The following is a 23,343-nucleotide window of genomic DNA, read 5'->3' as shown; positions in this document are numbered from 1 at the left end:
CGGGCGTAACCCCTCAGCCCATGCATGGTGAAAGGAAGCATTGATGCTAATTTGTTATTTGAAGCGAAGTTGTATACTGAGTAGGAACTGCAAGTAATGAAATTTTCGCCCATGAACCCATGAACCCATGAACCTATTTCGTGCCCATGAACCTTCCTTGACTCAACCCCAACACACACTGCAAAAATGGATTTAATCTAACAAGCCGTTCTGCTAGAAATTGACGGAAACCAATTTCAAGATGGCTGCCGTGGTGGCCATATTGAAAATCGCAGCGTGCCCATTTTCGAAAGGAACCTTCCTCGACTCAACCCCAACACACACTGAAAAAAATGGATTTAATCGGACAAGCCGTTCTGCTCGAAATTGACGGAAACCAATTTCAAGATGGCTGCCGTGGCGGCCATATTGAAAATCGCAGCGTGCCCATTTTCGAAAGGAACCTTCCTCGACTCAACCCCAACACACACTGCAAACATTGATTTAATTCGACAAGCCGTTCTGCTCGAAATTTACGGAAACCAAAAGTTGACGGACGCCCGGACGACGCCAGTGACGACAATACCCCTTAGCCCATTGGGCTGAGGGGTGAAAAGTCAACTAACGTTACTTATTGAAGGCTTTTTATATTAGTAACTATTACGAATAGCATAACTAAGGGCCAACTGGAAATTGAGAGGTCACGATACATTTGTAATGTATAGGACTGAATAGTATATTTTCAATATGGAGAATAGCATTGACAGGATGACCTGGAGGTACGCACACTCACCTGAAAGCTGTCTATCCTTAGTTTGAATTCCGACCCAGCTATAAACTGTCATCCTGATGTTTCACGGGCAAGGTGAATAATCAATGTGTCTGCCGTCTCTCGGATAGACGTCTGTCTGCCAACAATCGTTGGTGGACGTTAAATATCCCACGGTGTCCTTCGCAAAGAGCAAGTGAGCTATCGCCGAAACCATTGCGAAATACCAAATTCCTGCCCTAACCAGCAGAGGGCGTTGCATCAGCGGTCACGGCTGCAGCCTCAGCCAATGATGCTACCCCGCAGCCTCGTGCTGCATTAGATCGAAGATGACGATATAGCATAAACAGATGGGAACTTAATTGAGTGAAAGAAAGTATGTTTTCAAACTTGATTTTAGTACGAGATATCTTGTCAATGCAATCATAAAGTGAACATGCACACAGGCAAACTATTTTTGAAAGGGGCACCTTCTGACATATTTCAAGCTGTACGACTTCGTCCAAATCAATAAAGCTCTTAAGCCATCCAAGATAAAACCAACCTTCCCAAAAATGGGAAATACACGTTGAAAGCATATTTATGGATGATGTTGTGTGGGCAAGATGGGAAATAAGTCAAAACAATTGTGGTTTTTGAAGGATACCTGTTCAACATTAGAGGAGATGAGTACTCCAATCTCCTTTGGGTTCATGGTTCTGCCCCTCACCTTGCACTTCGTGACGTCATGGAAACCAAGGCCCTCAAAAACATTGCAATCTCCCATAATGACGCTGAGTTTGTGGGCCTGTTACTCTCACATCGCAAACAGTTTGGTGGCCTCTGTGTCATCTACCACCTCTTTTCTGCTCTAGCACCCTTTCTGCTCCCAACAAGTTTCTACGAGGTGCATATGGTCTGTCAGTACCCACTTTTGGTCAAACTCCCACAATCCAAGCTCACTGCTCACCTCCACTCATTTTTTTTCTCTTTCCTCACCTGTGGGACCAACTTCTTCAATCACATCCTTCCCTCCAGGGACTCAAGAAGGCTGTCCACAACCACCTGAGATCACCCCATCCACTGATACTCATAATCTTTTCTACCCTCAATAACCCTCACCATGCTCACCCCTTCCTTCATTTCTTGGGTAGCATTTTCTCCCCGCTCCCTCTTTTCCATATTTCGTTTCATTTCTCTTTCATCCCAGTTTTCTCTTCTTCTTGCTGTGTTTGAGCTTGTATACAACTTCTTCATCCCATGTCCTTTTCCCACCCCCTTGCCCTCATTCTTCCTCTTGTCCAATATTCCACCAAAGATACCTCTGTTGTGTCCCTCTACATTGCTATTGGTGCATTTCCCCCCTTTCCACCATGTTCTTCTTCTTCTTCTTCTTCTATGTTCTGGTCCATTCATCTCTCTGACTCTCTGGAAAATTCTCTCTATCTCTTTGCTGATGACTCCACTCTCTGCCGCTCCATTCCTCATCCCTCAGATCGGCAGTCTGCAGCCTCCTCACTCTCTGCAGACCTGGACAAAATCACAGACTGGGCAAACACGTGGAACATGTCTTTCAATCCTGACAAATCTCACACTCTTACAATGTCTCTTTGAAAAGAATGTCTGGACAACCCTCCCATCTACTTTCTCAACAAACCTCTCCAAGAAGTTCTGTCGCTCAAGCTTTTGGGTCTCACTATCTGCCATGATCTTTCTTGGGAAAACCACATTTCCAAGCTGGCCTCCAAAGCCAGTTGCCGACTGGGCATCCTCCATCGTGCGAAGTCCTTTCTTGTGTTACATATTTATGTGAATGTATGTGAATTACCATTCAGGTTGCTTATCCGTGTGTATTATATTAAGGGTTGTTGTGATTGGAGGGTCAGGAGCCCTTCTGAACCAGTGGCCGGAAACGGAAGTGGCCGAAAACGGAAGAAGAAAAGACACGAGGTAAAAGAAGGAGGTTTCGTCTTCCTCGCCCGCTCCGACGAAAGGTGGGATCGACCTTGCGCTGCGTGAACAAGCGGCGTTCCGAAACCCGTCTGGCGAGAGGAGTTACCTGGACGCGTAACTACCTTTTGACACGGCAAGTCACCGTGAGTGCGTGCACGGAACCAAGCATCCGGCACAGTTTGCCCCGTCTACAAGGACGCGTACGGGTCGCACGTTGGGGCCTCGCGCGCGTTGCAAACCGCGCTTGGTTTTGCCCCGTCTACAAGGACGCGTACGGGTCGCACTTTGGGGCCTCGCGCGCGTTGGAAGCCGCGCTGGGTTTTGCCCCGTTGCTTGGCAAGGAGGTGTGCGCTGCAGCAGCTGTCCCCGGTACGATACCTGCCCGGTGGAGGAACGTCCACCCGGGGTTCGTTCAACTGCCCGAGTGCGGAGACGCCGACCAGTAGCAGTATCTTGGTCAGGAGGGGCCCAGAGACATTGTGAGGAGCAGAGACCGAAAGGGGGTGTGAGTACTCACCGGGACACACATGTATAAGATGGCCATCTTACTCATAGGGAATTGATTGTGAATTGGGAATTGGTGATGATTATGTATTGTTGATTGCTCGGGGAAAATCTCCGTGGTTGTGTCCTTGAAATATTGTTGATGGTTGTGTCATTGAAATTGTTTGGTATCATTACCATTGAAATATATCCTTGAACGTCAGTTGTCTCTGGGGTGAAATTCATATGGCTTGCGTGGCGAAAGCGCATATATAATACAGCTTTCTGGCGAAGTTCCTCTCACGGTCCGGGGGTCACTGAGACCAGGTATTCACCGAGGGGACCACGTAACAGAATTGGGGGCTCGTCCAAATTACGATTTGCGGTTTCGCAATTGGGTCTACGTCCGGGATCTAAAATTGTATAAAATAATAAAATAATAATTTTTATTAATTAAAATTTATTAATTAATTATTAATTGGTAAAAAAAAAATTTGAGAAATTGGGGTAAAATCTTGGGTGAAGGTTAACAGGTGTTAACGATAGGCACCATGGCGTTTGTGGCACAGAACTTTGGGGTAACACCGAGTGAGGCACAGTTCCGAGTGTTGCTAAAGTCGGACCTCTTGAAATTGGCCAAACATTTTAACTTGGAGGTCCGAACTAATTTGAGGAAGGCAGAGTTGCAGGCCACGGTGATACAATCTATGGTGGGATTAGGAACATGGGACGAGTTAGCCTGGGAGTGGCTACCCGAAGAACCAGAAGACGTTGAGCTCCGGAAACTGGAGTTGCAATTACGGAGCCAGGAACGGATTAAAGAAGAAGAAAGGAAAGCAGAAGAGAGGAGAGAAGAGAAACAAGCAGAGGAAAGGAGAGTGGAACGAGAACTCCAGGAAAGGTTAAAAGAAGAAGAAAGGAAAGCAGAAAAGGAAAGAGCAGAAGAAGAAAGGAAAGCAGAAAAGGAAAGAGCAGAAGAAGAAAGGAAAGCAGAAGCGAGGAGAGAAGAGAAACAAGCAGAGGAAAGGAGAGTGGAACGAGAACTCCAGGAAAGGTTAGAAGGGAGAAAAGCAGAGGAGAGGAGAGCTGCAAGGGACCTCGAAGCAGAGGAGAGAAAAGCGGAAAGGGAATTAAAGGAACGTGACATGGAGCTTCAGCAAGAAATCAAATTCAAGGAGCTGGAGTTAATGAGAGAACGGGGAGAGGCACCACCCTTGCTGACGGGGTCGACACCTAACCAGAAAACCTGGGATGTGGGCAGACATGTGAGGCTGGTTCCACCGTTCAGTGAAAAAGAAGTCGCGAAATTTTTCCCACACTTTGAGAAAGTGGCTCGACAATTAAATTGGCCGGAGGAGGCCTGGACCATACTCGTGCAAAGTGTGCTGGTGGGGAAAGCTCAGGAAATTTATTCGGCGCTACCGATGGACCAATGTGCAGATTATGAGGTACTGAAGAAGCACATCCTCAAAGCCTATGAGTTGGTTCCGGAAGCTTACAGGCAAAAATTTAGGAATGCCAGGAAGAGGGAGAGTGAGACCCATGTGGAGTTTGCCAGAGTGAAAGAAAACATGTTTGATCGGTGGTGTGAGTCAAAAGGAGTCGGGAAAGACTTCGAAACATTGCGGGACTTGATCCTGGTGGAGGAATTCCAGCAGTGTGTCCACGAGGACATCAAAGTGTACCTGCAGGAAAAGAATGTACCAAAGTTGTGGGACGCAGCCACCAGCCACCATGGCAGATGATTATGCCTTAACCCACCGAATAGGGGTCCATGAACCTACCTCCTCGCCTAGATCTCCGCAGGGGAGGTGGGGAACAGCAGGTGCGGAGAACGACAATACATGGCGGCGGCCTCGAGAGGATGAGGGGGACAACGCGGATACCCCACCTGTTCGAAGTCAGAGGGCTGTGGGCCCAAGACCAACTTATTTTTCAGGGGGCCCGAGGCAGACCACGAGTTTTTCCTCCGGGCCTACTTGCGCGTTTTGCAAGAAACCTGGACACTTGATGTCCAGTTGTTACCTCATGAAAAGGGACAACCCAGAGCGGAGTCCGACTATTACCACTCCGAATGCGATGGCTAGCGTAAGAAATCGCCATCAAAAGGGTTACCAACCATTTATTTCAGAGGGGTTTGTGTCACGGGATGGAGCCTCGACTAACCGGAAACCGGTTAGGATATTGAGGGACACAGGGGCACATCAATCTTTAATGCTTGAAGGCATTTTGCCATGGTCCGAGGAGACGGCAACGGGGGATAGTGTTCGTTTACAGGGGATTGGGGGCGGTGTTAGTGCTCCCCTTCATGTCGTCCATTTGGAGTCCGATTGGGTGTCAGGACCGGTCACCGTCGGTTTACAAGCCACGCTTCCTGTAGAGGGGGTATCTGTGGTTATCGGGAATGATTTGGCCGGGGGTCAAGTTTATGGTAACCGGAGGGTTGGTCAAGAGCCCAGCAGGGAAAATAACACCACACCAGCTCGGGATGGCGACAAAAGTGCCAAGTTATTTGTAGGGGGACTGAACTTCAAAACAGAGGAAGAAGTTCTGACCTCTGTCTTCAACAGATATGGGCCGCTGGTGGACGTGCGGTTGGTAAGAGACTGGGAAACGCAACAGTCCAGAGGGTTCGGCTTTGTCACGTTTGCCAGCACCAAAGACGCCAGAGAGGCAGAGAAGAATTGGAATGGCAAGGATTTGGAGGGTCGGACCATAACAGTAGGGAAGGCATTTCGTAGGCGTCGAGAGGTCTACAGGAGAGGACAACTGGGTGGTAGTTTTGGTGGTGGCCGCAATCAATATTATTATGGAGGCTCCCTGAGTTACGGCAGCTCCCGAAGGAAGGATTGGCAAAGTAGTGGCCGAGAAGGAGACCGCTATTCGTGGGACTACAGGGACAAGGGGTCCCACCATAATTATTAGGGAAGTTCTGAGAAGTTGAAGCACTGAATGCGGCGGAGCCGCTGAGCCAAGATTCCTACACGGATTAACCGTGAACGCCGTTCCTAAAGGCGTCCATATAGGGAACTTTCATGCACGGACTAACCGTGAACTCCACGTTCCTCAAGGCGCCCATGTAGAGAACTTTCCTGCACGGACTAACCGTGAACTTCACGTTCCTAAAGGCATCCATGTAGTGAATACTCGGCTTGGCCTCCCGGAAAAAGTGCTATCGAGTGGCGTAACTTTGGATCTTTGATCAAACCCTTAACCTTCATTCACAAGAAGCTGACGGTCAAAGTCAGAGGGTCAGGAGAGGGAGTAATCTGGGGGTTTTGTGAGAGTTTGTTGCTTTCTTTTTGAGTTGGGATAATTGTTGCCCAGGGGAACTGAGGATTTGGGGGTTGAGTTATCTGGTTTATTTATCCAAATTGGCCGGCAAAGAAAGTTTTCGCTGGGTTCAAACTTTCTTTCTTGAAGGGGGGGAGTGTTACATATTTATGTGAATGTATGTGAATTACCATTCAGGTTGCTTATCCGTGTGTATTATATTAAGGGTTGTTGTGATTGGAGGGTCAGGAGCCCTTCTGAACCAGTGGCCGGAAACGGAAGTGGCCGAAAACGGAAGAAGAAAAGACACGAGGTAAAAGAAGGAGGTTTCGTCTTCCTCGCCCGCTCCGACGAAAGGTGGGATCGACCTTGCGCTGCGTGAACAAGCGGCGTTCCGAAACCCGTCTGGCGAGAGGAGTTACCTGGACGCGTAACTACCTTTTGACACGGCAAGTCACCGTGAGTGCGTGCACGGAACCAAGCGTCCGGCACAGTTTGCCCCGTCTACAAGGATGCGTACGGGTCAGAAGGGTTGGGGCCTCGCGCGCGTTGCAAACCGCGCTTGGTTTTGCCCCGTCTACAAGGACGCGTACGGGTCGCACTTTGGGGCCTCGCGCGCGTTGGAAGCCGCGCTGGGTTTTGCCCCGTTGCTTGGCAAGGAGGTGTGCGCTGCAGCAGCTGTCCCCGGTACGATACCTGCCCGGTGGAGGAACGTCCACCCGGGGTTCGTTCAACCGCCCGAGTGCGGAGACGCCGACCAGTAGCAGTATCTTGGTCAGGAGGGGCCCAGAGACATTGTGAGGAGCAGAGACCGAAAGGGGGTGTGAGTACTCACCGGGACACACATGTATAAGATGGCCATCTTACTCATAGGGAATTGATTGTGAATTGGGAATTGGTGATGATTATGTATTGTTGATTGCTCGGGGAAAATCTCCGTGGTTGTGTCCTTGAAATATTGTTGATGGTTGTGTCATTTAAATTGTTTGGTATCATTACCATTGAAATATATCCTTGAACGTCAGTTGTCTCTGGGGTGAAATTCATATGGCTTGCGTGGCGAAAGCGCATATATAATACAGCTTTCTGGCGAAGTTCCTCTCACGGTCCGGGGGTCACTGAGACCAGGTATTCACCGAGGGGACCACGTAACACTTGGCACACCTGAGCTCCTCACCACATACAAGGCTTTCATCCGCAGCTCAATGGAATACTGTTCCCCCCTCTGGGCCGTTGCTCCTGCCTCATACCGAGCTCGGCTTCACGCTGTTGAAGCCAAAGCTTTCAGAATCATTGGAAACTCCTACGATGAAGCTAACTCCGAGGGCCTTTCACTCACTCACCGCAGGCAGGTTGGTGGTCTTTCTGTCTTCTATCGACTCCTCTCTGGCCTTGCCCCCCCAGCCCTGTCTGTGCTCTGTCCCACAAATACTCCAACAGGTCGCACAATATCTGCCTGCAACCCACTTATGGTTAAACTGCCAAAATCAAGACTCTCGACTCACCTTCACTCTTTCATTCCCCTTTTGTCCCTCCTCTGGAACAAACTCCCCCACTCTCTTCAATCCCACTCCTCCCTCCAGGTCTTTAAAACAGCTGTTCACCACCATCTCTTATCTTCCCCCCATCCAAAACCTTGATATTTTCTACCCCTGCTAATTCACCCCAGATCCACTTTTCTGAAATCCCAACTTCTTTCCTGAAAGTCGTAGCAGTGTCCATGTGTTTTTTTACCTCTCCCACCCCCAACCCCCCATCCCACGCCTCCTCCCCCAAGCTCTCTACCTCCCACAGATCTCTTGATGTCCCTGCTCTCAAATGTTGTACTTGTGTGCTTCCCCCTCTCTCCCCAACTTGTCTCCCGCTCCCCTTATTTCGTCTTACTAGGGCATTGCCCGTACTATATCTATATCTAAAATTATATCCCCCCCCCTCTATTTACATGAAATGGTTTGGTCCAAAGCGAACGGCTTGTGAGTACAGTGACAATCCCCCCCCTCTATTTACATGAAATGGTTTGGTCCAAAGCGAACGGCTTCCGGAGTTTGGTAAAGAAATCGCCATCGCGTGCACAAACGCGCAGGAAAGCGAATGAATCGCAAATTCGTTTTTATTAGTTTTAAAACATAGTTTAACGCCAACATAGTTTGCAAACGTGAAATAAATGAATACGCTCTCAAATGTGCCATCCGAGGCAGAGTGTGTCCGCCACGTTCGGCACACGCGATAGTTCACTGCTCTCTGATTGGTTGAATCGTTTTTTGGACATAGCTCGGTAAGTAATTGTCCGATTAATATGAAACCTTGAAAAGGCACATCCTCGGGTCCCCAGCAATATACCTGGCAAGTTAAAAGTATATCGGACCCGTGGTTGTCGAGAAACAGCGGTCACAGACAAACAGACGTACAAACGTACAGAGATTACTGGAATTATAGATAGATGTGTCCGTTTGTTTTTTTTGTCATTAATGTTAGCTCTGACACGAGCCTCGATCTTGTATCCAAAAAAAAAAAAAAAAAAATTCTGTGTTCTTGCTCTTCCACAAGCCTCGACTTGGTATAAAAAATAAAGGATGCATACATTTTGTCTTTTGTGGTACATTGGTTCCATCTTCTACATTTGGAGGAAACCAACAGATATAAAATAAATTTTATCTTCCATTCATGAACGTTAAATTTCATGTGCATGGTCTCAAATACAAATGGTCACCGGTTGCAGCATTCTTTCTGAAAAAAAAAAAAAAAAAAAGATTCAAAAATATATACAGGTGGGGGAAAAAGGGGTGCATTAGGCAAAACAAAATTACTTACAACATTGTCTTTTTCTGCCTTCAGAATCCGCATATGTCTTTTCATCCAGAGGAAGGTCAGGAGGAAATAGAGCAGGGAAAACGTGGTGTGAAACCAAAGATACTTGTCACTGAAAAACAGAGAGTGGTACCGTGACGATCCATTAACGTGGCAACCAGCCATTCACACTGTAAAAACTAATTTATTTACTGTGTCCGCAATATTTACTTCGCCAAAGTAAAATAATGGCCATTCATCATGGTGTACTTATGTGGAGCAGCTTGCGCTGTGTGTGCTCTTACCTCGGAGGAAGATTGGCAATTGTTGTGCGGCCAAAACTCTGGGCATTTCCATCTAAGGGGGAACATTGAGCTCATGATAAAAATATAAAACGTAACAAAACACGTAAAATCATGCATCGTTGACGCCTTTCCATGACGATATTTGCATGGTTAATACCCTTTTCATTTGCCATTCCTGGGAATGACATTCTACCCATCAACCCACACAAATCAAATTGATTCTTGGGATGTAATGCAATCAGGAACGAGATTGAGGACATTAGGAAGCAAAATAAACTTCATGCCCTTTAAACCCAGGACCAATGTGTTGAAACAATTTTAAAAAACGAGCACTGACATTACCCAGGTTTCCAGAGATGTTGAGTGGAAGGAGAACAGCGAGAGACAGAACACCAAGCGTGCACAGCAGAGCCAGAGTGTGTTGCTGGAAGGACAGATAATATAGCGCGTCGCTCCCACAACGAGCTCTGTACTCCTCTGAGCTGCACCACAAAACAAACACCTATAATCACACCATGTGGAAGATCTATTAGTCAGATTCAGTTGTCCGCCACACCTTCGACAAGGTCGGAGACATGGGGACATTAAAAAGAACTCCGTCTTACCGACCACCCGACCAACTGACCAATCATCCGTCCATGTACTCGTACTTTTGTGTACGCGGTATTTCCAAAACCGTTGATAATTTATATCTTTCTTATTGCAGATATCTATTCCCACAACATTATCTCAACCTAATTGAATCATGACTGCCATTGGCTGAATTAGGTTGGCATGAAAGCCATCTCTGGAACTTGGCTTGTGCACGCGATATTTCAAAAGCCGTTCAAGATTTAGCGTTCATATTACACAGATCTCCTCATACCACCCAAAAGCCATGGGACCAAGAGTATCAGCTCCTTGGTATTATTCATTCTAGCTTTTAATCCACCAACAATTTAGGTCAATACATAAGGCTCACAAGTGTGTGCTTATCCTGAGCCAAGGCAGAAAACATGTGTTGCAAATAACAAGGGTGAACACTCTCCAACTAGTCTCCTTCCTCAATATCATCATGACACCTTGTCAAGTTCGTCTCTGGTATATGCTCCGTTCTTCCAATGACATCCCTTCCTTCACCCCCTTCACCTAAACCTCTGCCCAAGATAAGGAAAATAGTCAACTCTGTGTACTCAACCCATCCCGTTATGTCCCCATCTTACTCCCTTGTACCTACCGTGTACTGGACTTTGTGTCCTTCTTTAACTGAGAAGGTAGAGAGGGTTCTATCTAGCATTCACCCTGTATCGATAAGCCCAGATGGCATCAGTGTCCAAGTGTCTCAAATCCTGCTCTGCTTCTCTTGCATCTCCTCTGTCCGACTTATACAGCCTGCACTCCTTTGGCCACCTCTCATCTATATATGGAAGTCAGTAAAAACCACTCCCGTCCACAAGAAGCGTGAAAAACCCTAACAACTACAGACATACAAGCTAACTAGTCATGGAATCCATAATTGCTGCTGATGTGAAGTCATTTCTGTTTCCAAGGAGCCTGATAACAAATCATCAGTTTGGATTATATCCTGGTCACTCAACTTTGAACATAGTGGATCTGCTCTCAGCAATGATGAGAGATGCTAAATCCCAAACAATAGGTCATTCGACATAATCTGGCATCCTGTTTTTATTGCCAAGCTCTCTGCCTCTGTCATACAAGGCAACCTTCATTCCTGGATTTCTGACTTCCTCTTCTCGCATAGTCAATGTGTTGCTGACAATGGAACACTCTCCACTCCTCTTACAGTGAAAGCTAGAGTGCCCGCAAGGCAGTGTCTTGGTTACAGTCTTGTTCCTCATCTACACAAATGACCTCTCTGATGTTCTGCAAAAACTATTTTTGGCAGAAGACTCCATGTTGTATTGTACAACGCCCCCATCACACGAATCAGCAGAGAGTAACAGAGCTATTGTCTTCCTATCTGGAAATACTTAAATGCTCGTCTCACATCTCCGTTTTTGTGGAAATGTTTGCAGATACTATCAAACAATCACCTCCAGGGCTTCAAGCATGCATGGCCGCTTCAAGCAGAGGAAGACAATTCATCATTTGTCTTCCTCTCTCTCTCAACGATACTCCGCACATCCACCTAACCATTCGCATTTCCACTCTTTCCAGCCTTCGTTGCTGCTCTACGTTCATTACCCATGTCTCGCTCCCATAAATCATAACACTTCTCACACATGCAGCATACACCTTTCCCTTCAGCTTCAACGACACTCCCCTCCTCGTCTGCACGCCACTCAGTTCCCGAAACTTCTTCCATGCACATCTCACTCGAGCAACCGTTGCAGAGTCTCATCCACCCTCTCCATTCAGCATGTCTCCGAGGTAGCAAAATGTTTTCACAAATTCCAGCTTCACACCATCTCCAAGATCCAACTCAACATTTCCTCCATATGCAGCTCCCTCTGTGCACACCTTACATTCGAATGTAGCTGCCACACTGGTTAATGACCCTCTCAGACCACTACATTTTTGATGAATCCACTCAGCGCACATTGTACATTGAATGGAGTTCACTCCGACACACTTCCTGCACACAGCACATGGCCACTTCCCAGTTCTTTCGACTTCACCACATGCTTTACCACTTGCCATCACCTTCGTCTTTCCGATATTCACCTTCAGACCTTTTGTCTCCACACATTCCTTCCACTTGTTCATCTTTTCTTTCAGTCCATCCCTACTTTCCACAATCAACACCAGATCATCTGCATACAACAACTCCCACGGTAAACCCTCCTTTACGTTCTGAGCCAGCACCTCCAACACAGCTACAAATAGTAGTGGACTTAGTACCGACCCCTGATGCACTCCCACCTTCACCTCAAACTCACCACTGTTCCCGTCCTTACAGCTGTGCACGCTCTTTTGTACATTGCCATCACGACTCTGATCAACCATTCCTCCACTCCTAACTTAATCAATGCCCATGTCACTACCTCGCATGGAACCCTATCGAATGCTTTCTCCAGATCAACAAACACAAGAAACAACTTCTTCCTCTTCTCCATGTACTTCTCCTGTGACTGCCTCACAATAAAAAGCGCGTCTGTCGTTCCTCTTCCTGGCATGAATCCAAACTGCATTTCGTCGATCTTCACTTTCTTCCTTATCCTCCTCTCCAACACCCTTTACAATACCTTCATTCCATGCTCCAATAACTTTATCGCTTGATACGAGCCACAGTCCAGAGGGTCACCTTTCCCCTTTTATAGAGGGACGAGGGTACTCAGTTCCCAATCCACTGGAATGCGGCCTTCTTTCACAACAAGATTACATATCTCTGTCATTCTCTTCACACCCCAACTTCCTGCTGCCTTCAACTTATCTCCCACAACTCCTGTCGGCCCTCCCACTTTTCTACTCTTCATTGCTTTTATCGCTTCCTCAACTTCCTTCTCAGTTATCTTCTCTGCCGGTCCTAAAACTGGGTTACTCTCGATGTTGCCATCCCATTCATTCTCTGCATTCAACAGCATTTCCATATATCTCTTCCATCTTCCTTTAATTCCATCTGGGTCCACAACGATTTGTCCCACTTCATCCTTCAAGCAACTCACCCCCATCACATCACACCTCTCTTTCGTTATCTGCTTTACAATCCTGAATACCGCTCTCTGACCTTCTTCCGAATCCAAGCGTTCTCCGAACATTTTCCTACATGCCTCCTGCGCCTTTGCTACCTCTTTCTTTGCAGCCTTCTTGGCTGCCTTATAACTTACATATTCTGCTTTTTCTGCCCCCGTACCCTTCGCCTTCTGCCACTCCTTGAACTTCTTCCTCTTCTCGTCAATCCTCTTTCCAACTTCATCATCCCACCACCATGTTTCCGAGTGCCTCGGTGGTCCTTTTGTCCATCCACATACCTCACCAACGGCTCCCAACAGACTATCTTTCATTGACATTCAACCACTTTCAAGCTCAACCACATCATCCTCTACCCTACTCAGCCTCTCTTTTAATTCCTCCCTCACTGTCTCCTCTTTCAACCTCCACACCTTCATTCTCGGTTGGTACTTCACCCGCCGAGCTCTCCTCGCACCTTTCACCCTTATGTCGCAGACAATCAAGTGGTGCTGTGAAACCGCCTCCTCCTCCGGGATCACCTTTGTGTCCCGAAGGTGCCCCCTATCTCGCCTACGCACCATCAGGTAGTCAACGGTTGTCGTTGACCCACCTGACGTGTATGTAACAAGCTTTTAATCCTCTTTCTGGAACTGAGTATTACAAATCAACAAATCAGCTCCATCAGCAAACTCCAAAATCCTTTCACCTTCTCCATTTCTCACACCATATCCGTAACCCCCATGAACTCCCTCAAAACCGTCCATATTCCTTTCCATATGTCCATTTAGGTCTCCTCCTACCACAACAACTTCCTCATCTTTCACGTTTTCCATCAGCTTCTCTATTGCACACCAGAGCTTGTCCTTCTCTTCATCGCTCCGACCAACCTGCGGAGCATATCCCGAGATGACGTTCACCAAGAGCTTTCCAATCATCATTTTCACCATCATTTTCCTATCACTCACTCTATTCACACTCACCACACTGTCTACAAACTCCTCAGAAAACAGGACACCAACGCCATGCATGCCCTCTGGGCACCCTTGCCACACAAACTTGTATTTCTGTCCCTTCACCATTCTCACACCAATTCCCTTCCATCTCATCTCTTGCACACAACATATGTCCACTCTTCTTCTGACCAATACTTCCACCACTTCTCCTGATCTCCCTGTCATTGTCCCTACATTCCATGTCCCAAACCTCAGAAACCGATCTCCACTTCGGCATCAGACGTTTCGTCATCATAAATGGAGTGATTTCCATCCTTGCTTCGATTGGGTTCCCCACCTTGAGTTTTGATGAGAGGGAATGGGGTCCCCCACGGGGTACTTCGGGCTGTACCCTGCCCATATGTAGTTGTAATTGTCATGGTTCTCTTTTTGCGGCAATGCTTTTCTGGCCAGATGCCCTTCCTGACGCCAACCCTTTTAGTCGCCTCTTACGACACGCAGGGATGGAGGAGAAATTTTTGGAGAAATCTTTGGATTTTTGGAGAAATTTTTGGAGATTTTTGGAGAAATCATGGAGGAGAAATTTTGGCCCACTCCTCCATGCAGAATTCTTTCAGCTGTGCGATGTTTGAGGGGCTTCTTGCATGCACAGCTCGTTTCAAATCCCCCCACAAAATATCGATGGGATTTAGATCCGGGCTTTAACTTGGCCATTCCAGAACCCTCCATTTCTTTCTTTTCAGCCATTCCTTGGTGGATTTACTGGTATGTTTAGGGTCATTGTCATGTTGCAAGGTCCACCTTTGCTTGAGCTTCAACTTTCAGACAGATGGCCTCACATTATCCTCAACACCCTCTGGTACAATGAAGAATAAATAGCGGATTCCATGATGATGAGCTGCCCAGGCCCTGATGCAGCAAAGCTGCCCCAAATCGTAATATTTCCACCACAACGCTTTACAGTTGGTATCAGGTTCTTGTGGTCAAATGCTGTCTTTCGTTTTCACCAAACATGTCTTCTGGTACTGTGGCCAAATAGCTCTACCTTTGACTCATCTGTCCAGAGCACATTGTTCCAGAAGTGCTGGTCTTTGCCTAGGTGTTCATTGACAAACTTTAGTCTTGCCCTGATGTTCTTTCTGGACAGCAAAGGTTTCCTCCTGGCACACCTCCCATGTAGATCAAATTTGTGCAGCCTCTTTCTAATGCTAGACTCATGCACTTCGACATCAACAGTGGCAAGAGCTACCTGTAGGTCCCGTGATGACATTCTGGGGTTCTTAGAGACTTCTTTCAGCATCTTGCGGTCTGCTCTCGGGCTGATCTTGCTGGGGAGGCCTGGCCTGAACAAGTTGGCAGTTGTTTGGAATCTTCTCCACTTGTACATGATCTTCCGGACAGTCGAATGATTGATTTCAAATTGTTTGGAGATCTAAATCCCTTCCCAGACTCGTAGGCATCTATAACCTTCTTTCTGAAGGCCTCAGAGAGCTCTTTTGATCTACGCATGGTGACGCCGCACACTTCAACAACAAAGAGCAAACGAAACTAAATGTCTGAGGTTTAAATAAGACAGGTTGGTTCCTCCAAGATCCTCTCCAACGATGTTCTAATAATTTGCACCTGAGCTGGTGCACCTGATTGTAATGTTAGGTATTTGAAGTAGTGATAAATGTAAGGGTGTACTTACTTTTTCCACATGCGAAATTTGCATTTATGTATATTTAAATTATACAATGGACTACAAAATGTAAATGTTTCATGATATTTGTTATATTATATCACCTTTATCTATCAATATTGTTGAAATGAAGATCAAATAGCTGTATGTTGAAATATGTTGAAAAAGCCAAAACTTTACATGGGGTGTACTTACTTTTTCACGTGACTGTGTGTGTGTGTGTGTGTGTGTGTGTGTGTGTGTGTGTGTGTGTGTGTGTGTGTGTGTGTGTGTGTGTGTGTGTGTGTGTGTGTGTGTGTGTGTGTGTGTGTGTATATATATATATATATATATATATATATATATATATATATATATATATACATACACACACACACACACACACACATTCGTGACCGAAAATATTGGCACCCTTGCATTTTTTCAAATAACTCACAATTTTCTCGTAAAAATAAGTTGAAATTGACAAAAGTATTTGGTCTCCACAATTCCTTATTTCACTGTTGCTATTACAGAACCTTTGTTTTTGATTCAGAACTTAATATATCCTTTTAAATCAGAAAATAAAAAGAAATGGCATTGACAAAATTATTGACACCCTCGACGTAATATTTGGTAGCACAGCCATTGGACAAAATAACTGCAGTCAATCGCTTCCTATAGGAATGAGCTTCCTACACCTCTCTACTGGCAGTTTGCCCCACTCTTCCTGTGCAAAATGCTCCAGTTCTCCCAGATTTGATCCCAGAAGGGTGCCTTCTCCTAACTGCTGTTTTCAGATCTCCCCACAGGTGTTCAATGGAATTTAGATCTGGACTCATTGCTGGCCACTTCAGAACAGTCCAGCGTTTCGTCTTGAACCATTCCTGGGTGCTTATTGAAGTGTATTTGGGGTCATTGTCCTGCTGCAAGACCTATGACCTTCGACGGAGACCCAGCTTTCTGACACTACGTTGAACATTGCGCTCCAAAATGCCTTGGTAATCTCCTGATTTCATGATATCATGCACACATTCAAGGCACCTAGTGCCAGAGGGAGCACAGCAACACCAAAACATCACTAAACCTCCTCCATGTTTGAGTGTACGGAAGGTGTTGTGTTTTTTTTTTTTGTTTTTTTTTGTATACAGAATCGAGGCTCGTGAAAGAGCTAACATTTATCACACAAACAAATCAAACAGGCAAACAAAATATATAAAAAGAGGGACCGGTAGACAAGATGGGGAGAGAAGGGGAAGCACACAAACACAACATTTGAGAGCAGGGACATCGGGAGATGTGTGGGAGGGAGAGGGCTTGGGGGGAGGAGGGGTGGGAGAAGTATAAAACACAAGGACACCAAGGACTTCCAGGAAAGAAGTTGGTATTTCAAAAAAGTGGATTTGGGGTGAAATTAGCGGGGGTAGAAAAGATCAAGGTTTTGGATGGGGGAAGATAAGAGATGGTGGTGAACAGCTGTTTTAAAGACCTGGAGGGAGGAGTGGGATTGAAGAGAGTGAGGGAGTTTGTTCCAGAGGTGGGAGAAAAGAGGAATGAAGGAGTGAAGGTGAGCAGAGTGTCTTGATTTTGGCAGTTTAACCATAAGAGGGTTGCAGGCAGATCTTGTGCGACCTGTCGGAATATTTGGGGGACAGAGCCCAGAGAGAGCTGGGGGGGCAAGGCCGGAGAGGATTCGGCAGAAGACGGAAAGACCACCAACCTGCCTGCGGTGAGTGAGTGAAAGGCCCTTGGAGGTAGCTTCATCGCGGGAGATTCCAATGATTCTGAACGCTTTGGTTTCAACAGCGTGAAGACGAGCTAGGTGTGAGGCAGGAGCACCGGCCCAGAGGGGGGAACAGTATTCCATTGAGCTGCGGATGAAAGCCTTGTATGTGGTGAGGAGCTCAGGTGTGCCAAGGAAGGACTTCGCACGACGGAGGATGCCCAGTCGGCGACTGGCTTTGGAGGCCAGATTTGAAATGTGGTTTTCCCAGGAAAGATCATGGCAGATAGTGAGACCCAAAAGCTTGAGTGACAGAACTTCTTGGAGAGGATTATTCAGAAAGTGGATGGGAGGGTTGTCCAGTCGGTCTTTTCGGAGAGACATCGTAAGAGTGTGAGATTTGTCAGGATTGAAAGACATGTTCCACTTGTTTGCCCAGTCTGTGATTTTGTCCATTTTCTTTTCTTTTCTTCTTCTTTCTTTCTTTTGTTCTTTTGTTCGAAGGCTTCATTACTTCTGCCGCCAAAGGTGGATGGAGGTTATGTTTTCACCCCTGTCTGTCAGTTTGTGAACAAAATATCTCAAAAAGTTGTGGACGGATTCGGACGAAATTTGGCAGAGATGTAGCGTATGTCACAAGAACAAAATGATTCGATTTTGGTGAAGATCCGGATTCGGATCCGGCTACGATAATATAATTTTTCAGTGATTCTTCAACATTGGGAGATAGGGCCAAAAACGATACATAGCAGGATATCTCAAAAAGTTGAGGGCGGATTTGGACGAAACATGGTGGACCGGTTGGGTGTGTGACAAGGACGAATCGATTCGATTTTGGTGAAGATCTCAATATGGATTCAGATATGAGGATTTTTTTTGATTTTTTAAAGTGATTCTTCACCATTGAGTGACATGGCCAACCAGGTGGAGGCATGCTCTCGACTGAGTGTCGTTCTAGTTTTGTTTTCTGTAAACATAGAGATGATGTGCTTTACCAACAAGCTATAATTTGGTCTCATCTGTCCACAGGACATTCTCCCAGAAGGATTTTGGCTTGTTCAGGTGTGTTTTGGCAAACGCCAGTCGGGCTTTCTTATGTCTCTCTCTCTCCCAGCAGTGGGGTCCTCCTGGGTCTCCTGCCATAGAACCCCCTTTCATTGAGTTGGTGATGGATGGTGCGAGTTGAAAGTGTCGTACCTTGTGTCAATAGGTCAGCTTGAATCTGTTTGGCAGTTAATCGAGGCGCTTTCCCCACCATTCGAACAATCCTTGCTGCAATCTTTGATCAAGTTCTCTCTTGCAGCCACATCCAGGGAGGTTGGCTACAGTGCCTTGGGCCTTAAACTTGCTGATAACATTGCGTACCATGGACACAGGAACATCAAAGTCTCTGGAGATGGACTTGTAGCCTTGAGATTATCCATGCTTGGCTACAATCTTGTCTGATCTCCTCAGACAATTATCTGGTTTTCTTTCTTTTCTTCATGCTCATTGCGGTACACACAGTGACACAAAACAGCCAAATGACTCCTTTCTCTATACAAACTGGTTGAATGAGTGATTGTTATATGGCAGGCATCTGCAACTCACCACAGGTGAGTTCAATTCCAAAATAAAGGAGAATCACCTGCTTGAAATGTAATTATTTCAAAAAACTTCTAAAAAGGTGCCAATAATATTGTCCGGGCCATTTTAGGATTTCTGTGTGGAATAAGCTGCGATTTTGTATTTTTTCAGTCTTTTTGTTTTGTTCTACTGCAAACCAAAGAAATACAAATGTGGATACCAAAATATTTTTCTACTTTCAACAATTTTCTGGAAGAAATGGTGCATTATTTGAAAAAAGTGCAAGGGTGCCAATATTTTTGGCCATGACTGTATATCTTTTTCCTGTCTGTTCATTCCCTTTTGTGTCGAATTGTTGCTCTGCTGCCCCTTTGTCAGCTCGTCTATGAGCCTCGATCTTCTAAAAATAAAAAATAAAAAATCCAAATATAGACAGACAGACACTATAAAATGTTCATTGCATCTTCATACCTAATCTTGAAGATGTTTCTCAACCATGAAAATGTTCCCTGCAAATAAGACAAAGTTAAAATTCATTTAAGAAAAAAAAAAGAAAGAAAAAGCATTGAAGAAGATAACCACCACCAGTGTTGAATAAAGCAATCTTCCAAGTAAATTTTCCAATCACATTCATGTTAATTAAAACGAGTTTACAGTAGCGCATACTCTATGGTAGTAGGCTTCACTATAAACTTGCTTCTTCATCACAAGGGCAAGCATATTTAATAGTGGAATGAAAGATATGAACAATTGGATGAAAAGGTGATTCATATCAGTTCTTCTGTGGGCCTCGATCTTTGTAAAAAAAAAAAAATATATTTTTTTTTAATGAACCTCGTTATTCTGTAAAGAGACTAAACATAACCAGCCATCATCAATTTACCAGCAAAACAAAAGACACCAGACAAAAATAGGTGAGAAAATAAATTAATTAAGTACACTGCCAAACAAGACCAACAGTCGAACAACGGCGTAGCCAGGCTTGGATCTGCTGAGTGGAGGATCTGCTGAGTGGAGGATGTGCTGTCCCCCTGTCATGTGACCAGATCCTCAGCACTGATTGGTGGATGTTTGCGAGGGGCATACATACATACATACATACATACACCAGATGGACAGACAAATGCTGTCACAGACAGCATTGCCCTACGGGCTACGCTGAAAAATATTGCTGCCGAACTACCTGATGGACGACATCATTTTTTTTTTTCCGACCAATTTATCCCTTGCTCACTCTCAAGAAATTTCATACTGATCGAATCAAACATTGCACTTCTCGATTTATGACATTATAATGAAGGCACCTATATTATTATTAACATGTTATTTCCCATGGGGAGCACTTTAGAATGAGCCACGTTTCATTTGTTTCCATGGAGCGGTTTCGGAGATATTAAAGTGCAAAGTTTTTCCAAGATGGTGCCCATCTTGCACCATCTTGGAACCGCCTTTCGAGGCCAATTTTCCCTGCAGAGCGGGTGTTGGCCTTTTTTGGCACCTTGGCCCCCTTTTTGAAGCAATGTTTTACGGCCGGATGCCCTTCCTGCCGCCAACCCTGTTATCCGCCTATTGCGACACACAGGGAATTACCAGTTAACTGGTACTCAATTTGCCGACCTCAGAAGGATGACAGGCTGAGTCAACCCCCCTGGTGTTAATTCAGTGATCGACCGGGATTCGAACCCAGGACCCTAGGATCCCAAGCCGGCACCCTAACCGCTAAGCCAACACAAGGCTAACCACGTGACCTATGACGTCATAATTATCATTAAAATATATATATATATTGTGAGAAACCCCCGGTGAAACCACCTTTGTTCTCACCCAAATGAGTGCCCCGCCCACCACTGACGTAACCTCCTTGGAGCCTCACGCGATTGGGAGGCGAGTCGGCACGTGATTGGTGGAGGGTCAGAGAGCGCGGCCGCCATCTCATGATACGGACGCAGCTCGGAGGTTCGAGGCCTCGAGGCGAGGGAACTTTCGTTACGCCTCACGACAGCGAGTGGTGCTGATCGTTTATAGTTATGGATTGTACGAGTGAGTGATTCCGGAAGAGAACGAGTGATTCCCGGAGATCGTAGATTGGAACGGTGAGTCCTATATTGCCTGCTTCGTGTTGGAGCTCCTGGCCGACCGTTCCTGGCGGCCTTGTGTGGTATTCCATCCTGGTATCCTTCGAGTCCCGGAGCTCGTCGATTGGAGCCGCGAGGATCTTACCTGCGTCTGGTTGGAGCGTCTGTGGCCGACCGTTCCTGCAGGCTTGTGCAGCCTATTCCATTTGTTACCTTTCATGGTTTTTGTGATCGAGCCAATAAAGCATCGTGCCTTACCCCTAGAAGGCCGATTAAAACACACTTGTGTTGATTACGTCTCTTTTGTCCACTCCGTGGATTACTTGAAGCCCGGACATTCACGTCCGTATTCCGTGCTGGGAACATTTACCAGGCGGGATCGCGACAAATGGGTTGCTCGTCCTAGGATCATTCAAGTAAGAGCCATTCGATTGAGACGGGAATTCTGCAGTGGACGACATCTTCTGGCATCTGTTCATCGCCTTCTCACCAGCGGACGCCGTCTGGGAGGAACTTTCTCGCCGTAGGACGCTGTCTTGGGCAGAGAAGTGAATAGCCTCGGATCCCTCCAAACAACCGACAAAGAATAAGCGAATAGCCTCGGATCCCTCCAAACAACCGAAAAAAAAAAAAAAACGTGAGTATTTGTACGTGGTATTTTTCTCATTGGCAATTTGATGTGCGGGTGATATTGCGTAGTTGTGTCGTATTTCCCCAACAGAGCGTTGTGTTTGAGCGTTGTGTTGAGGTTGTGTTTTGTGCCTGGTCGTATGATAACTCGTAGCCAAGCTATGTCGACCAGGGAAGTGAGAGTTCAACCTGATCATGTTGACAGTCACGTGGGTGGCGAGGTGAGCGACGCAAGCAGCCTTGACCCGGTCACTCAACCCGAGATGTTAGGAAGCGATTCCATCATGACTAAATGCATGCGTTCGCCCTTCTGGACCGGGCTGACTCCGGTTCAACAACTTGACATGTATAACAGGGAGAATGACAGGGCAGAGGCAGAGCGTGCTGCGGCAGCAGAGAGAGAGCATGCGGCAGCAGAGAGAGAGCATGCGGCAGCAGAGAGAGAGCGTGAGAGAGAGAGAGAGCGTGCGGCAGCAGCAGAGGGAGAGCGTGCAGCAGCAGAGAGAGAGCATGCGGCAGCAGAGAGAGAGCGTGCGGCAGCAGCAGAGGGAGAGCGTGCGGCAGCAGCGAGAGAGCATGCGGCAGCAGAAGCTGAACGCGTCAGAGAGCATGAGTTGCGAATGTTGACTGAACGACTGCGGGCAGAGGGGTCTGCTGCAAGAGTCCCGGAAACTGTTCATGTTCGTTTGCCGGACTGGACGGGAGACACAAAGCCAGAAGCGTATCTGGAGATGGCGGAGAAGTTGTTGGCTGCCGGTGGCATTGATGAGAGCTTGTGGGTCGGCCATCTTGTGAGCCATCTATCTGAGAAGGCGAGGGAGGTATATGCGAGGATGGCAACCGAGGACGCAAACAAATACAGGGCATTGAAGGCCGAGATTTTGAATGCCTATGCGGTGTCCGCATGTATTTATAGGAGAAATTTTTTCAGCTGGACTCGTGAGTCCAGTCAAACCTATGAGGAACATTCGCGGGCCTTGTTGGAACAGCTGCAGAGATGGTTCAAGGGGAGCAAGGTGGAGTTACCTCAAGCGGTTGCGGAACTCCTGGTGCGTTACCGTATCGATCAACAGCTTCCGCCTGACTTAGCATTGTTTCTTGTCGACAAAGACACTGTTTCCTTGGCAGACTGCGTCAACCTTATTGATAAACATGTTTTGGCGTGCAAAATGCTGCAAGTCACGCAGTCGCTTCGTAAGACGGAGGAGTCTGCGATCAAGACCGCCCCCCGTCTGCCCGGCGGCTGGATCGAGGGGAAGGGTTCTCCGATGACCTCCACTGGGGGCGCTCGCGAGCCGCAGACCAGGGCAGGGCCCTGGTGCGATTTCTGCAAACGCGTGGGGCACGGTGAAAACCGCTGTTTCTCTAATCCCGCCAGTCCGGCCTACCGAGGCAACCCTCCTGTTAAGTCGGAGGGAGATCAGTGGAACTCATCCGCCGGGCCCTCGCACACGACGGTGGCATCGGTGACCGAGGTCACTGCCACCGGGGCTAATTCCATTCATCCACTGCATCAGGAGTATTCAGGGACAGCCTTAGTGGGTGGCCCCGATTCGATGCTGAAGTTTGAGACCAAATACCTTCGGGATACTGGGG

General features: G+C 46.8%; 1 protein-coding gene across 2 annotated transcripts in view; it reads right to left on the bottom strand.

Moving 5' to 3' along the window:
- Window positions 1–23,343, bottom strand: part of LOC137435330 (osmosensitive cation channel TMEM63C-like) — a 107,897-nt gene that overhangs the window by 22,017 nt on the left and 62,537 nt on the right. For both annotated transcript variants that reach the window (XM_068129025.2, XM_078785346.1), the window contains exons 5-8: window positions 19,514–19,551; window positions 9,871–10,010; window positions 9,529–9,580; window positions 9,248–9,356 (exon numbers count right to left, since the gene is read on the bottom strand). In XM_068129025.2, coding sequence (XP_067985126.1) covers window positions 9,248–9,356; window positions 9,529–9,580; window positions 9,871–10,010; window positions 19,514–19,551 — 339 coding nt within the window. The remainder of the gene's footprint in view (window positions 1–9,247; window positions 9,357–9,528; window positions 9,581–9,870; window positions 10,011–19,513; window positions 19,552–23,343) is intronic.

The sequence above is a fragment of the Myxine glutinosa genome, chromosome 1 (genome assembly GCF_964187855.1).
Source record: "Myxine glutinosa chromosome 1, kmMyxGlut1.1, whole genome shotgun sequence".
Taxonomy (NCBI): domain Eukaryota; kingdom Metazoa; phylum Chordata; class Myxini; order Myxiniformes; family Myxinidae; genus Myxine; species Myxine glutinosa.
The sequence above is the reverse complement of the archived record's forward strand: the minus strand, read 5'-3'. Positions and strand labels throughout refer to the sequence as shown.